General features: G+C 38.9%; 1 protein-coding gene across 4 annotated transcripts in view; it reads left to right on the top strand.

Moving 5' to 3' along the window:
* The window catches only part of LUC7L3 (LUC7 like 3 pre-mRNA splicing factor), a 30331-nt gene extending 13420 nt beyond the window's left edge, over positions 1 to 16911 (top strand). The window contains exons 4-12 of one of the 4 annotated variants that reach the window (XM_090061480.1): positions 164 to 308; positions 2529 to 2606; positions 2692 to 2796; positions 5219 to 5380; positions 7537 to 7820; positions 9650 to 9810; positions 14779 to 14919; positions 15025 to 15130; positions 16476 to 16911. In XM_090061480.1, coding sequence (XP_089917606.1) covers positions 164 to 308; positions 2529 to 2606; positions 2692 to 2796; positions 5219 to 5380; positions 7537 to 7820; positions 9650 to 9810; positions 14779 to 14919; positions 15025 to 15130; positions 16476 to 16488 — 1195 coding nt within the window. In that variant the 3' untranslated portion in view covers positions 16489 to 16911. Of the gene's footprint in view, positions 1 to 163; positions 309 to 2528; positions 2607 to 2691; positions 2797 to 5218; positions 5381 to 7536; positions 7821 to 9649; positions 9811 to 14778; positions 14973 to 15024 lie in introns of all 4 variants that reach the window. The other 3 variants (XM_090061479.1, XM_090061478.1, XM_090061481.1) reach the window with 3 other exon arrangements.
* The last annotated feature ends 216 nt before the right edge of the window (positions 16912 to 17127 follow it).

Below are 17127 nucleotides of genomic sequence, written 5' to 3' on the forward strand. Positions count from 1 at the left end.
GACAATAAGAAAATAATCGTTTATGCAGACTTACTTAAAATTCATTATAATACAAAGGGTTTGTAATTTTTACTTGAGCTGATAAACTGTAGCAATTTTCATGTGTTTTCTTGAACAAGACATGAGCTTGAAGTAATTTTTTTATATGTCTGTCTTTAATCAGGTATGAGAAGAGTTCTCGATTTATGAAAGTGGGCTATGAAAGAGACTTTCTTCGGTATTTACAGAGCTTACTTGCAGAGGTAGAGCGTAGGATTAGAAGAGGCCATGCACGTTTGGCACTCTCCCAGAACCAGCAGTCATCAGGAGTGAGTAGGAAATCATTTATTTAAACCAAAGAATTGTTCTTCAGGGTGGCCTCTTCAGGTTTTCTTGGTGCTTGCTGCTGAGTGAATGCATTGAGAGCTGTATGGAAAGTATTAATGTGCACTTTGAGCATTGATCATCTGGAAGTCAAGGAAAAAAGGATGCTATAGTCATGATATCTTCATTTCTGTTTTCAATATTTAGGTGCAGCTGCTTGGAATGTTTTAATTGCTGTATGGCTGGAATGATTTTGGTCCAATATACATAAATCCTCTATTCCTTTTGATTTCTTGAAGGGCTGTTTTTTTTTTAACAGTTGTCAGCTTGAGCCTAATTGGCACAATTGATGGAATGGCCTTTTGGGCCTGTGGGAAATCTTTCTGGTTAAAGAGAGCAGGTTTTGTTTTTTAATATCTTCAAGGACAAGCAAGTTGCAGACTTTAAAAGCTGATCTTTCTCTCTCTGTGGAATACAGTGAAAAAGTAGTCCTGCATCAGCATTTTAGATTTAGGGCAGTCTGAGTTTTACCTTGATTACTCTGAATCTGCTAATTTTTTGCAAGTTTTTTTTTTCAGCCAAGGGAAATTCCCCCCTGTACTCTGTATGTGTCAGGAACATGGTGTTGTTATTTGACTAGGACCCAGGCAATTAGAAAGTCAATTAAATTCCTTTGTAGAACTAAGTCGAGGCATCTTACGCCTGCAAGGTATCTCCCTCCATTTGGATTTCACATGCCAGAGCCCTCTCCTGAAGGCTAGTGCCCAGTAAGTGCAGGAGTAATTTTTTTTTTTAAATATGGCCCAGTTCCCTTTTCTGGCTGAAAGGATCCAGACCCACCTTTCCTGCCTCCATGAAGAAAATCCAGGCTGCTGGGGAGGAGGGGCCCTCTCCAGCCAAGTTTATTTGGAAGAAAGGAGCAAGTACGATCATATCCTAGTAAGGGGGGTAGAGCTAGGACTAGAACCTAGGACTGCGTACCCCCCTTTCTCCACTCCCTGATGAGTGTCTGAACAGGTAAACTAGAACTTGCTCCTCCTTTCTGGTCCAGTGAATTTCTTAGGCAAAAAAGAACAGGTCCAAAATTAGATGGCATGTCCCCATCCCAGAACAGTCTGGGATCATGCCTCTCTTCAGAGTAGTTGGCAGTGTGGGTTTGACTCCACTTAAGCAGGCTGTCACATCCCAAATTGACTGTTGTGACCACCACATTGTTACCACTGCCAGTCATATAAAACAGCGTTTCCTAACCTTTTGGTTCCAGTGGAACACTTACCAGGCCTCTCCTGTGGCACCCCTGGCGAATGCGGAGTGGGGGGGGGAGGCTGACAAGCAGCTGGGCACGGACCCGGGGGGAGAGGCGGAATGGCTGAACACTGCTCAGGGATACAAATCACTGGCTGGAGCCATGCTGTCTGTCTGTCCGCAGTGGCAGCAAGCAGGGGGCATGACTCCAGCCCAAAATTCCATGGCACACCTGGACACTGGGAAACACTTATATAAAGGAACTAGCTGTCATGTCTTGGTTTAGTGCAGAGCCCCGACCAGCTAGCTAGTCTCAGAACATGTCATACAACTGACCTGTGGATTCTGCTGGACTTAGGCATGATCTAGCTTCCTAGTTGCTAAACCCTGGCTGAGGTGCTTCTTGGCATGCCTTTTCACAAGACTTCCCCCAAACGAAAACATGCAAAAACTTTTGAGGCAAGCAGGGCTTTAAAGGCATTATTTGTAATCTGCAGAGGATGGAGTGAATCCCTCAGTTAGGCCTGCCTCATGCTCCATCCTTCCATTGCCACTGTCAGAGGTTGAAGTCTAAGAAGGGAGGTGGTCTGTCGTTCTTGCTCTAAGGATCTAGGACCCAAGAGTTAGAATCCTGGAAAGTACCGGCACCAAAACAAGGTTAAAAGTTAATGTTTCCTTTTTATCAACACCCAAGTGATGGTATAGCGTTTTTTTAAATTTCCCCTGTAGTATTTTCAGATATATAAGTAAGGTGTATGTAAGTGTTTTGTTTTTGTTGCCTACCGTGTTGCCAGATAAAATGCCATGTGCTGATTGGTACTCTATCAATTGACCTGAGTGTTTAAGTTTTCAAGTTAAACCTTGCCCCTACTCTTGTTTCTTTACTGAGCAATTAATGAGATTTTGATCAACTGCATTGTTTATCCATTTATTTTTTGAGTAGGGACTTAATTCTGTGTGTGTTCATTTTTAACATTTAGCAAGCAGCTGGACCTACTGGTAAAAATGAAGAGAAGATTCAAGTGTTAACTGATAAAATCGATGTACTACTGCAACAAGTGAGTCAAATTCTCTAAAACAGAATGTATTACTCAGTTGCTCACTTTGAGAGAGTCTGACTGCGTGTGTGTTTGTGTCCTTCAGATTGAAGAATTGGGTTCAGAAGGAAAAGTGGAAGAGGCCCAAGGAATGATGAAACTTGTTGAACAGTTAAAGGAAGAGAGAGAGTTGCTCAGGTCTACAACTTCAGTAAGTAAGACCTGTATGAGCTGTTTTTGTTACGGTTATTTCAGAGCTCAGCAAGAGAACCTGAACAAATATATGCTTGTGACATAATAGCTTAATTTCCAGAATTCACTGGGGAAAAAGGAAAGAAATAACATGACCTTAAAGTATTACTTTCTTGTCAAAATATTTTCCCTTTGTAATCAAACTGAGGCTGATTCTGAGAGGGTTTTTTTTTAATGTGTCAGTCTTTAAGACTTCATGTAGCCTTGATCAAGATTGTACACTTCATCCAAAACTTTTTCCTTCTAAACTCTTTTAAGGTAGGTTCACTCTCTTATTCAGAGTTTGTGTGCGGGTCACGCAAACATACTAGAGCTAGCCTTAATGTTATTAATTCTGATACCAGCAGTAGTTGAGCTTCAGCTTTGATGGCATGAGACTGGGGTAAATGCCCAGGGCTGGAGACCACACACTTATGCTGCAAGCTTAGCATTGATACCTTCATTAGCTCACAGCTGTCTACATGAATTGCAGACACACCTCTAATTTTCAGTGTCGGCATATCCTGAAATTCATATTCTATGATGTACCTAAATTGGTGGTGTGAGTGTGTATTGATTAGTTAAAATTCCCAAATATTATTTAATTTTATAAGCATTTTTGCAGTTTCATTTTTTTCTGTCCTTTAAATTAAGGTAAGGAGTTGGAAAGTATTGAGAGGGGAGGGATGGTGAACAGGACCTGATTAAGATGAAAGCAATATGACAATTTGTCCAGTTACTAAAAACTTAATTTTTCAACCTCTTTCATTGCAGCATTTGTTGAGCTAAATAAACTGCCTTAAATTGGAAGACCCTTTCAGCCTCCTGTAAAGAAAATTAAATCATTTCTATTCCTTCAACGCCACCATGTGTCCTTTCTAGGTTTACCCATTATCATTCAAACACAAGGAGCATGGTGTTTCCTTTTTTTTTTTCTTCTCCTGCAGGCATTGATGAGCTCTGCGGTAGCTTTTAAATACCGACATTTTATCCTTTCAATGACCTTTGAATTAGAAGACATTTACTTCATTAATTTCACTGACCCTTCTGAGCTACTGTTCTGGCATTCTTTAAAAGTCAGTCTAAGACATCTAATTCAGACGTTTCTTGGCTATGCTTACCAAATTAGCCCCTCTAAATGGTCCCTCAGTATATTTTTCGGAGCAGCCTGCATTGGGGTTGAGGGGAGAGAAGATCAGCCCTTCTGTCCACAGCAGGAACAACTGGGGCACTGCAGGGGATGGCAGCCTGTGGCATCAGCTAGGTCAGAAGGAATAGCCTGCTGTTAGTAAAAGGTTGCTAATCCGTGTTTTCTTTATGGCTTTTTCATTTTTGTAGAAATTTTCCAACCAGCTCCAGTTCTCACCAAACTTTGTTCTTGGTGAGGTTTTTTTAACACTTTCTTGTACATCAATATTTTAGAAGGCTTTTTTGAAGTTAATTAACCTATTTATTTTTGTGCAATTTGAGTGGCTTTCATGTACACATACAACTCCTTTGAGATTGCTGGAGGTGTACATACGCTGTTAAGGCTTGAGTTTGGCTCCCTTTGTTTTCAAGATGCTTAGCAGCATATTCCTATTAGGTAGCAACAGATTTATCTCTAACTTTTACAGTTGGGGAAACTGAAGTAAATAGCTAGCTTTAGACTATGAAAAGAACTTGGTGTGTGAAGTTAAACTAAATTTCAGTGACACCTTGCTCTGATACTGCACTTGGACTGCTTTTTGTTCATGGTTACAAGTAGAACTTACATTTGTGCAATGTAGCATATGAACCTTACATGGGAGTAACTTCTGATTTAGGTTGTAGTGAGTTTGTAGTGTATTAAAATATTTCAAACATTCCCATAGTTTCCTTGAAGACCTACCTTCCTTTTCATTTTGGGCATTCCAGTGTTTTTCTAATTCTCCAAAACTTTTCTGTTGAAATCTTTGAATAGGCATCTCTGTACACATGTATCTACTATGGCCTGTCTTTAAATTGTCCTTAATGCATTATAAATTAGATTTAACGTTGAATACTATCATGCAGCTAGGTCTAGCTGCAGTTAATAGGCATCTGTATCCTTCACAATGAAGAGAAGAGTCAGAACTGGTTTCTGTCTCATACAGTTGAGTATTTATTGTAATGTACAGACTTCATATAGTCTGTGCAGTGCCTTCAATTAGCATGTTAAACCTAGCAGTTTGTGGGGGTTTGTTTTTGCTGTGTTCTTCATAGTGGGCATAATATGTAGATTACTTAATATTATTGTGAAGACAAAGAAGGTAATTGTAAGCTTTGTTGAAAGGTGGAATTCTTTTGACAGCACTGCAGCAGTTGATAAGGTAAGAAGTGCAAAGCCTCTTGACAGACTTTGTGTCAGAACTTTTCTTCTAACCAATATTTATCTCTTACAGACGATTGAGAGCTTTGCAGCCCAAGAAAAGCAGATGGAAGTGTGTGAAGTCTGTGGAGCCTTTTTAATTGTAGGAGATGCACAGTCCAGGGTAGACGACCACTTGATGGGGAAGCAGCACATGGGTTATGCTAAAATAAAAGCTACTGTAGAAGACCTAAAAGTGAGTATAACTTGGGATGATCAAAGGAAAAAAAATACCTTTTTTTGTATGTTAACTATTTGCATTCCAGATGGTTGGCAAAATGCAGGTGTTTTTACGTACAGATTCCTAATTTCAGTGTTTGGCTGTTTGGTATTGAAGAACTGACTTTAAATAGTAAATAATTCAAAGGTAACAAGTATGTGGTTTGATCAAAAAGTTCTAAGACTTGATGTTCGGGGTGTTTGTTGTTCATCAGGGATTTGTACTGAGTGATCAAACAATCAGTCAGGCCTTTTATAAAGAGGTTTTGATTCGACTGAGGGATAAAGTTAGAAGAAACCACCACAAGCTGTATGAAAATGCTCGATGGTTTCTGCACCATGACAATGCTCCTTCACACACTGCTGTCTCCATTCAAGAATTTTTGGCTGAAGCAAACATTCCTGTGATACCACACCCTCCGTATTCACCTGACCTTGCCTGTGATTTTTTTTCTGTTCCCAAAAATCAAAATGAAGCTGAAAGGAAGGAGATTTGATGACATTCCAGCCATCCATAAGAATGTGAAAGCGGAACTCAAAAAACTCACAGTTGAAGACTTCCAGCATTGCCTCCAAAAGTGGCAGGAACATTGGGACAAGTGCATATCATCTGGGGGAGTTTACTTTGAAGGGGACAGCTCACAAAAATGTTGTTTGTACACTATTCTGTAAAATAAAGGCTAAGTCTTAGAACTTTCTGATCACCCCTCATACAATTTTCAGTGGATTGTGAGCATTGAAATGTGCAAGTCATTTTTTGAATGAATGTAGATTCCTAAATCGGTCACTTTTGGAAATATTACCCGAAGTATGAAGCCAAGAATGAAAGCTTGAGTAATCTTAAAATCTCTTACTTACTCAGCTCTCGCTAGCATTCAACACAGGATGCTATCAATTTTGTTTTGACAATATTTTTCCTGTATTGATATATAGCCCTCTTCATAGTTTCTGGTTCAGTGAAGCTATCCCAGAATGCAGTATCACAAATATGACAGGCCTATCACTAAAAAAAAAAAAAAAATCACTGGAATTAAAAACTGTTTGTTTGTATATATTAGCTTTTAACCATTAGGCTTGTTTCTTCCCTGTAGATGGGAGAGATGACATGACTAGTGAACTCTCCTGAAATACATGATATTGCAGAACTCCCTTGCATCTATTACCAGGGAGGGACAATACTGAAGTATTTGAATTGACACAAGATTGAGAGAAAGGGGTTTGCATACCTGACCATTTTTATAGGGATATTATTGTGTCTGTAAGAAGTATATTTCTGAGTTGAAAGCACGTTAAATATTAAGTCTGCAGTAGAACCCCTGATATTACTAGAGGCTTGGAAGATACCCAACACCATTAGAAATCACGTTGTTTGGGGAGGGACTCCAGTCTTGATTTGCTCTGAAGAGCACTGAAATCAGGCTTTTTGGGAGCAAAGCTCACCAGTTGAGCTTCAGCCACTAGGAGCCGTGGAAACAACAAAAAATTGGAGCCTGAAACACAAGAAACATCCAGCTTTGGTTTACTGAGGATTTATGAGAGCTGAGAAACCTGAGGGTTCTCTGTTTTAAAATATTTGAAGTGAGGTTTTCTTCCCCTTTCATAAGATGATTTGCAGGGGGACACATTGGGCAGTCTCCTACAGCGTGTGGTTATCTTTTTCCATGTTCTGTCATTGTTCTTCAGCTAATACTGAAATTTGCTTTAATAGAAATAATTTAATGCACAGCAGTAACTTCACATAGGAATTATTTATAGTAACGCTTAAAGTACCAAACTAGAGTTGAGGGTTATTTTGTTAGATAAGACCTAAAACACACAGGCATGTGCACCTTACTTACTCTTCTGTTTGGTTCTTCTCCATACATCCAGAATGGTTTTTTTTTCCCCTTCCTCTTCCCACAGCACTTGTCTGAGCTCTGAGTCTTTTCACCCTTAAGTTTTAGGAAGTACCAAAGTGACAAAAAAAACACCTGCTCTGTGTGTATGTGTTAAAGAAAGCAAGCAAGCTGTTCTTTGGTTTTTGAACATTAAGCATTGTTCATTCAAATGTAGTAAATTAGTCGTGTTTCATAGTTTCACTTGAGCAGTTTCTTTTTTTGTTCTGTTAATCCTTACACTTGGCTGTTCTTTAAGGAAAAGTTAAGAAAAAGAACTGAAGAACCTGAGCGGGATGACCGGTTAAAAAAGGAGAAGCAAGAGCGAGAAGAAAGAGAGAAAGAGAGAGAGCGTGAAAGAGAAGAGCGGGAACGGAAGAGAAGGCGTGAAGAAGAAGAAAAGGAAAAAGAGAGAGCTCGTGACAGAGAGAGGCGCAAAAGGAGTCGTTCCCGTAGCAGACATTCAAGCAGAACATCTGACAGAAGATGCAGCCGATCACGGGACTACAAAAGATCAAGAAGCAGAGAAAGAAGGCGAAGCAGGTACCTCAAATCAGAACTGCTGGGTTTTTCCGGGGGAGATCAATTTCTACTTGTGAGCTGTGTATCTAGAGATGTACAAAAACTAGAACTCTTTTATAAAAGGTGTCATTTTGGAACCAAGAGTTCTAGTTTTTTGTATGTCTTTGTCTCAGACCAACACGGCTACCAAGTACACCTGTGTATCTAGAGGACTTTTGAACTTGTAAAGGAACAGTTCTGCTGGTAAGTTTGCTGGATAAGTTAAGGGAGATCTTGCACTCATCTTGAAGGCATTTGTCTACCTTTAACATAGTAACTTTTCAATGCCACATCTGAATTTTGGATTTGATGAAGGAATCTTCAGAGCATCAGTGGGGAAAAACCTGCTGATATTTGCTAAAATGTAGGAGTTCTGGCATCTGATTATGTATAGCAATTTCAACCACCTCTAACTGTGCCCTTTAAATTGCCTCTTCCTGACCTACAAAAACAGATTTATAAAATGTCGATGTTCTGAAAGACTTACCCAACTGATGGAAAGAATTGGAGGGCAGTGGGTGCCTGATACCCCAGTAAGTGGGGAAGAATTATGCGACAAAAGCATGGGAAGCAGGCAATGTAAGGAAAGGAACGCATAGTTACACTGGGAAATGCAAAGGGAGACTGGAGCATACAGAATCGATAGCGCAGGGGGGCGGGGAGATATATGCTGAGGAAAAGGGAATGGGGTGGAATGTGCAGAGAACCACGTGCATGGAAAGAACAGAACATTGAGAGTCCCTACAGTGATGGTAGATGAGAGTTGTTGAGGTTAGAGTGGAGGAAATCAAGAAACCACTAGTGTGTGCAATGCATTCTGGTTAGAGAAGCAGTGAAGTGTACTGATCTTTTATGGTGTACAACTGCATGATGTTTAGCAGGTTTCCTTGCATTTTAAATTGTTTACAGGCAAGTGTAGGACGAGCATCATTGAATACAGACTTCAAAATGAAAAACTAAGTCTGAAATGCTACCAAAGCAAAAGAATGCTCAAAACAATGAGCATCCAGTGAGCAGAGTGTGGCTTTGAGGAATTGATTCTTTAAAATTAGGAACTCAAGAATCACATTGGACCTAGACTGTTCTCAGTGATGACAGAACAAGGAGCAGTGGTCTCAAGTTGCAGTAACAGAGGTTTAAGTTGGATATTAGGAAAAACTTTTTCACTGGGAAGGTGGCGAAGCACAGGAATGGGTCGCCTAGAGGGGGTGGAATTTCCATCCTTGCAGGTTTTAAAGGCCTGGCTTGACAAAGCCCTGGCTGCAATAATCTAGTTGGGGATGGTCCTGTCTTAAACAGGGCTGGACGAGATGACCTCCTGAGGTCAGCCCCCATTTTCTGTGATTCTATGGATGTGTTGGCTGTTAGTTCCATTAAACTTCTCCATGTAGTGGCGGTTCTTGCTGTTTTCAGGGAGTAACTCAGAAAGATGGCTGGTGCAAAATCTAATCCACTGTGGTATGTGTATTCTGAGATCAGCTCTAAGATGACACATGCTTTCAAAGTATAGCTGAAGTATTTATCATTGTAAAGATTATTTTCTTTAATTAGTCATTCCCAAGAACTGTCAATTAGACACAGGTAGTTGTGGCATTTGAACAAATGAAGAAGAAAGTGGATGCAGATTTTAAAGTATTGATAACTAATTGCAAAAGGGGAGGGTTATAAGCAAAACTTGACCTTTCACAGTATTAATCCTTTTGAACCAGACAGGAGTAGAATGGCAATCTGGTGAAAGACAAAGCACTCTTTTTCTTGAGCTGTGAACATCAGCTGATATTCTCTTTCCCCTTTAAATTTTCTCTGGTAAGGAGTAGAGATCGACGAAGAAGCCGAAGCCATGATCGGTCAGAAAGAAAACACAGGTCTCGCAGCCGGGATAGGAGACGATCGAAGAGTCGTGATCGGAAATCATACAAGCACAGAAGCAAAAGCAGAGATAGAGAACAAGACAGGAAATCTAAAGAAAAAGGTTAGTTGGTATGGTGCACTTAAACAATCAGGAACTGATCTTACCGCTGAGGCCCCATAAATCAGGGACCAAGAATGTTTGTTTGTTTTCATAGGATAACTCTAGACCTGAAATCAAAGTAAGCAAACTGTGTGTCAGCATGAGTAATAGGAGGCACTCTGTCCTTTCCCTCATCCTTTTCCCCCGAGACCAACACGGTTATTTTCACTTTCTTATTTAAAGTCACAACACAAATCACATTACTATACTGTCTCCAAGAAAAGCCGTGAGGTTTTGTCTGTTGACTGACTTCTGAAAAACCCACAGGCCACAATAACTATTTAACGTATTCAATTATATTTTCTGTTGCTGTCCCCCAGCTGTCAGTTCTATAATGGCCTTTCAGTGATATTAAAAGTAGTTTTCTTAATTTGTTATGTATCTTTTGTTTTACCATTTCCATTAAAAGTTGCTTCCTTACTTTGTATGTATTTTTGTTTGTTTTGGTTTACTGTTTATGGTATCTTCCTTTTCTGTATGTTTCTATTATGTATCTTTTTAATATCCTCTGATAAAAAACCCCCAAAACATTACCTTAGTTTTCACTAACTTCTGAGACCTCTTATCATCCTAACGTGTATCCATGACACCTTGGGCTAAGTTCCTATTGGGCTTTCCAAATGAAGCAGATGTAGAACAGGGCATTCTGAACTTTTGTGAACATAACAGATGCTATAGAAATACAGTATTTGTGATAAATTACCATTTTAATATTTTTCTGAAACTTCAGTTGAATACCCTATTCACTTCTAGACTCCAAAACAGTTTTTTTTGGGTTGCCAAATGATATCCTGTGTGAAACATGGCACAGTTTACATTAGATAAGACTTCGTTTCAGTAACTCATGAAGTGATTCTAACTTGTACTTTGAGATTCTCTGGGATGAAAGCCACGATTTAAATGTTAGCTGATTTGTCATACTCTTATTTTTCCATTTCTTCAATAAATGCTTAATAGGTAAGTTACCAAAATATGGCTCTCACGTACTTTGTTAGACACTTTGAGCAGTATCATTTCTGGTTTTCTAGCATGATGAATCTCACCAGGGTGTTCTGCCTAATGCCAGGATGTTCCTCTCCAGAGTATTCTGTCTAATTTTGAGCTCCCAGTTAGAGGTATGCTTTGCCACTTGCTTTGTGTAGTACACACATGGTCAGACCTCCATACTGTGTACCTATTCAGTAGTTACTTTCCTTCACCTAATGCATTGATTATTTATTTCACTTAAGGTAAGATAGATTTCTAGTGTTCAGTTGGTCAGGTAGTCTTGTTGTGTACATGTAGCATAGTAATTTGTGTGTGTTGCTAAAATCATTTCCATTATTGAGATCACACATGGTATATAGGTTCCTAGTTCTATCCTTAATCTTCCCATAAACAGAATATCTCCAGCACTTAAATATTTTAGTTCTTAACTGATTAAAATTTTCCTTTTGGTCTGTTTGCAGGCTACTTCCTGCTCCATTGAACTGAGTCAGGTGCAACTTATAGTGGAGGGGAAACAAGTGCCTGCTCCTGGCAGCCACAGTCACGTAGCTATCAGGAGTTAACTGGGCTCTGGGCGCCTGGCTGTGTCCCTGCACTACTGTAACAAATGTACAGTAGTATTGATAAATTATTAGTAGGGTCGTGAAGCAAAACTGTAATGCGAAAGATGTTTTTCTAGGAGAGAGAAATATGCTCTTGAAATCTAGAAAGATTTCTGTATCTATTACATCAGGCATGGAATTCTTGAGCTAAAAAAAAATTGTAAATTCCACTTCATTTCCAATTTTGAAAGTTCTTTTCCATTAATTTGCATTTATAGACACTGTCCTTAAGTACTGGGCTTTGAAGGTCCAAGCATCATAATTAGCAATGAATAATAATGTTGCTAGCTTCTCAGTCGACTTCATATACAGTCTAGCGTTAAGACCCTATTACCAGTTATTCTGTTGACTCCATTAGACCTAATGCAATGCAGAGATTTTGAGATTTTTATTAACCTTCACATCCATCAGGGATCAGCATTTAAAAGTCAGCAGCCAGAGAGTAGCTGAAAGTAATACTTCTATATTGCCTTTAGTCTTGAAAGCTCAGATTGCTTCAAAACCCTACATTCAGCCTCCACACTGTCAACAAATGGTGGTACACGTGGCCTGAGGTCAGACAACAATCCTCGAGTCCTGAGTTCCAGTCCCTATATTACAATACTGCGCAATTACTGTGAGATTCTGACAGAAGAAAAAAGGTGATTTAATAAAAGCTAACATTTTCCCTTCAGAATAGGCTTAAGTAGAACTCGCAATAAATACATGGAAACAACGTTTTGTGTAAAACTTGTGAGCTTTTTCTTCTATTCCCCAGCTAGCTTTTTAATTCTTAAGGATTGTGTTGGGGGGAGGGGGGCGCGGGTTGGAACTCCTGTGCCTGGTTACTGTATTACTTCCACTAGCCTCATCCATTTTAAAAAATAATGGAGTGCCTGAAAGAGATGGGGGGGTTTCTTTTTTTTCCCCCTTATGTTCAGAATTAGCAATTTTAAGATTTGTGAATTCTTCAAAAAAAGGAAAAATGGCAGCATGTTAGATGCATGCACTGAGGTTGTGTGCTGTAAACAATGTAATATTTTGTTTACATTAAAAGGGCAACTTCAGTTCCCTGTGCAAATACTAATTCAGAAATAGTTGTGCCTGCATTCAGATAGCTTATAGGTCATCACAGGAAATTTGAAAAAGCTACAGAAAGCACCTACAGTTCAAAACTCTAATAAAAAAAAATTCTCAAGCAATTATGACTGAGTAGTATATTACAGGAACTTGCCACCTGCGTGCAGATATTCCAGGAGCAAAAGAAACTCGGTTCATTAGCTAGTTAGCTTGTTCTAAATATTGGTCCGTTCTGCTTAACAACATGCAGGTGCTATCATCAGTGACTCCTGTTTTTGGGGTCTTGGAAGACAGGCTGGTTTTTAGTACAGTTTCATCTTTGATACCACAGGTTAGCAGTACTTTCTTTACATTCCAAAAGAAATGTTCCTATCTCCCCAAACCTCAGAAACAAAAAAATAAAAACAACCATGTGCACTCTGCACATCCATAGGGCTATTAAGATCTACCATATCTACATAGGACAGAAGATAAGATTATTGGACTGACTACTAGTCCTCTGCGGGGAAACAAGACTGCTGTTCCTCAGTGGATCTGCATGTGCATTGAAGATGCGTGTAGGACAAAAAGAAGACTTTTCCACAAGGTCAGTTAGAGTGCAATCTTCCTGAGCAGTGATAGCAGAGAGGGTAGATAGGCACTCAGGCAGCACTAGTAAGAGTTTTAACTGTTTGGATGTCAGTACATGCGTTCTCCACCCATTACACTGGATGTACTGCTTTTGATGAAACCTTCAGTTCCAGTGTTCTTTAGGCAGTTCTCTGCCTCTTGGGTTTGGGGTTTTTGCCTTTTAGGTGGTTTATCTGACCAAAGCAAGGCTGCAATCTTACTCCTTTTCTAAAACTTAACTTTTTCTCCTCCTCTCTTCTGAAGTATAGAAGTGCTGTGCCAGTACAGATGCTACACCCTAGAAGTTTTTAGCTTGTGGATTACACTTTTTGGTACCTTGATAATTGGGCATAATTCATCTGAGAAAGCTTGAATGGTTTCATTCTATAGGTGGGCTTCTAAAATTTTTCAAATTGTGCTTCTGATCATACATGTGGTTTGAAGTGATAAGAGCAACTAAAATTTGTGTGCGTTTAAACTTATGCATTTAGGGAAGAGACAAACACCTATAACTATGTGAATACTTTTCTTTGCCTGGAAAACTTTGCTGCTTTTGGCATTATTCCTTCACTCTGAAGATTGAAGACAAGAAAATACCAGCTTTTCAAGCAATATACCATGCTCTGTTGCCAGTCACGTATCTAACTCCTGAATTAATTATGGGGTCCTTTTGATCTGTTCCTGTTAAGCAGATTGCTGTTTTTCTGTCTTTGGTGGGTTTATCCCAGCTTTTCTGTAACTGGGAATGGGAAAATCAAATAAGAAATTAAGTGCAGGCTAAAGCACATACCTGAAACAACTTCCTTTGCAGTTTTTGTCCCAGTGAAGTCAACTTTGATATTCCTCTTGATCCATGTTTCAAACCTAGTCGTGTTTTTATGGTTGGGTACTTCTGTCCATTTTCCCTCATTGGTTCTTAGCCTCCTTAGTCTTGAGACACCCCTCAAAAAATGCCAGTTCTTGGCTTTCATTTGTTTTTTTGGCTACAGAAAAATAGAGTAGTTCTCCTCTTGCAGAGAACTCAGAAAGACACAACAGGTCAGAATGTTTTTGATGCTATGGATTCATATTTAAAATACCTGGGTTTTAATTGTGAATCATCATGTAGGTGTTTGCACACCTGACGGTACTAATACTGTGTAGCGCCCTTAAAAGGATGCCACTGCAACTTAGTTGAGAATTACTGGTTTGCTCTCTCCCTCCTGCAACTGGTTTTGGTTCAGTAAGTGATAGAGTAGCACTGCCTTATCCTTTTGTTGCTTCTTGATTCTATGCTCAAGAGCCGTGTTTAACGAGAGATGTATATGGTGGAGGTGATAAGGACATCAATTTATTTGGGGCCTATAATGTTGGCTCCTTTACGTAAGGGTGCTAGGCGGTCAAACAACCATATGCTCCCCACTTTTTGTCTTCAAGCATGCAGCTGAGTAACTGGTCCTTTTCGGAGCTGTCTTTCCTGCCTCCTCCCATCCCCTGCTGACTTTTTTTTTTTCCCTTTCCTTCTATCCTGCCCCTTCTAACATAATTAGTCAAAAGCATTTTCCTACAACTTTGCTGCTGGTTTCAGTTTATAGTAGTAATGATTTGGTTCGATCTTGTATGGTCCATACCTCTTGTGCAATGTATGTGTTTTTACTTTGAAATCCATGGTTAATGTCTTCTCTCATGGCAGAAAAGAGGGGATCTGATGATAAAAAAAGTAGTATGAAGTCCAGTAGTCGAGAAAAACAGAGTGAAGACACAAACACAGACTCGAAGGAGAGTGAGACTAAGAATGAGGTCAATGGGACCAGTGAAGACATTAAATCTGAAGGTGACACTCAGTCCAATTAAAACTGATCTGATATGACCTCAGATCAGACAGAGGTAAGTGTATTATTTCAAACTTTGATTAGGGCTTTTTGTTACTGTTTAACAGTGCAGCGTAAGTATGCACAGATGAAGATGGAACTAAGCCAAGTAAGAAGACTAACTAAAGCACCTTCTGAAGGAAAAGACAGTGTAGTCCTGCAAAACATTTTGAGGTACATTGTTTTGTCTCGGCTATTTTGTAGCAGACTCGTGCCCCCATTAGTGTGCCTCTTTGGAACATACTTGTAATATGGTCACCATAGAAAACTTAATTATCCTTTTTTTAATTTTAGGGATTTTGTTGTCGCTTTTTTTTAAAAGAAATTGAACTGTTTTTTGTATTTAAGTCCATATTGTGTTGGTACATCAGCAGAAACATTTGCTTTAATACTTAATATTTGAGGCACATGTTGGACTACTTTGTTTTTATATAAACTGCTAGTATTTCTTTGTCAAGGATGTTTCTAGTTTTTTTTGCTTTATTGCCTTGCATTCTAATGCAGTTTGTTCTGTAACTCGAGAGCCAGTAGCATTGGATTGATGGAAGTGTAGGGTTTATGAATTATTGCAGCTGACTACCATACCTCACACAGCGTTGGTGTTGTGAGCGGCCCATGAAAAGCCAAATTAAAAATCAAGGATTCAGTCAAACTAAGCAGGTACTCATGCCAGGTACTCCTTTCTCTACCCACATCCATGTTTGAATGCTGTTGCCTGTAATCTTTAAGCTTACTGTTGTGTTTTTATTTACAAGATAGTGAAAAGGATTTTTGTGTATTGTGTGAAAATTGTAAATCTGATGTTAACAGAATGGAATTTTCTTTCAACTGTATGTAGGGATGCAGTGCTGCCCAGAATTAGATATCTTTAAAGAGTTTTAAATGCAATAAACACTACATAATAACCGCCTTGTTACATTCAATGCAATTCAAGTCTTTAAGAGGTATGTGTTTAATATTTCCTACTGTGTAGGAGAATTTGCAGTCGGCCATAGTACCATGCAGTATAATGGCTGAAATCAGACTTGTGAGGCAAATGTAAATACAAAGGCCAGATGCCCTGAAACTGTTACAGTACTACGTGGCAAGAATGTGTGCTGACCATTCTGATTTATTATAAAAAAAAAAAAAAAACCTAAACATTAGGACATAAAAATACTGTATCAACTTTAAAAGTTTTCTTCCATTTCTTGACCTAGCTTGCTTAAATAAAGGATTCTTAGAGATATTCCTAAAATAAGGAACTAACACTTGGAGAATACCTCTGATTTTACATCAGCTCCTTGCAACATAAGCTATTAGTATAGCTTCACTCTTTGTGCTAGGAACTCTTAAACACTTAATGTGCCATCCTTAAACTATTAATATGACAGTATTGCTCCTAAAGCCCCTACTGGTCAGTGTTGACGTCGTAGTAGAGTAAGATGACAGCTAACAACTGGGCCAATATTTAGGAATGGTAATCTAAACTCTCTTTGCGTTGTTTAATTGTCTGCTTTCCCAAAATTTTGCATTATAGGACTCCCACGTGAAGAGTCTGTGAAGAATCCGGAAGACAGCTTAATGAAGATCTGCTTTAAAATGAGGTGAAAGAAAGCTGTAGTGACGTAGAAAAATATTAAGTTCAGTTAGAATTTTTTATAAAATTTAATTCAGGACTGGTGTTACCTCCCAGAGTTCAGAGGGATGTGTTAATAGCATATGTGCTACTGAAAATATAAGTCCTGTATCTTTTTTTTTCTTTTAAGACTTTTTAAGAAACCAACATAACCTGAACACATGGCTTGCTCAGTGTTTAATTGCAAGTTTTCATTCTTGGACTTTAAAACACAGGAATAAATGTTTAGTATTTGTGTGAAGCAAACTAAAATTAATCCCATTTTTACAACTAGGCTCTACCTAGCTTCTTGATATACCAGAAATGGAAATAATAAAGTATCTTTGAATTTCTGTTACAGATTTGATTGTCTCTGTCATTGAAAGTTTAGTATTAAATACACTTATTTCTTAATAAATTTATTTGTGTCTTCAAGCTTATCCATTAATTTGGATGGTCAGTTATTCTGGTTTTCTTCCTTTTTGACTCTTTCAACGTAGTTGTTCCTAAAACCTAACTGTTAACAGGTGAGCGCCTTCTAACTCCTGGTTACTTCTTAAACACTTGCACATTA

The sequence above is a fragment of the Crocodylus siamensis genome, chromosome 8 (genome assembly GCF_052110815.1).
Source record: "Crocodylus siamensis isolate JL-2025a chromosome 8, ASM5211081v1, whole genome shotgun sequence".
NCBI classification, from domain to species: Eukaryota; Metazoa; Chordata; order Crocodylia; family Crocodylidae; genus Crocodylus; species Crocodylus siamensis.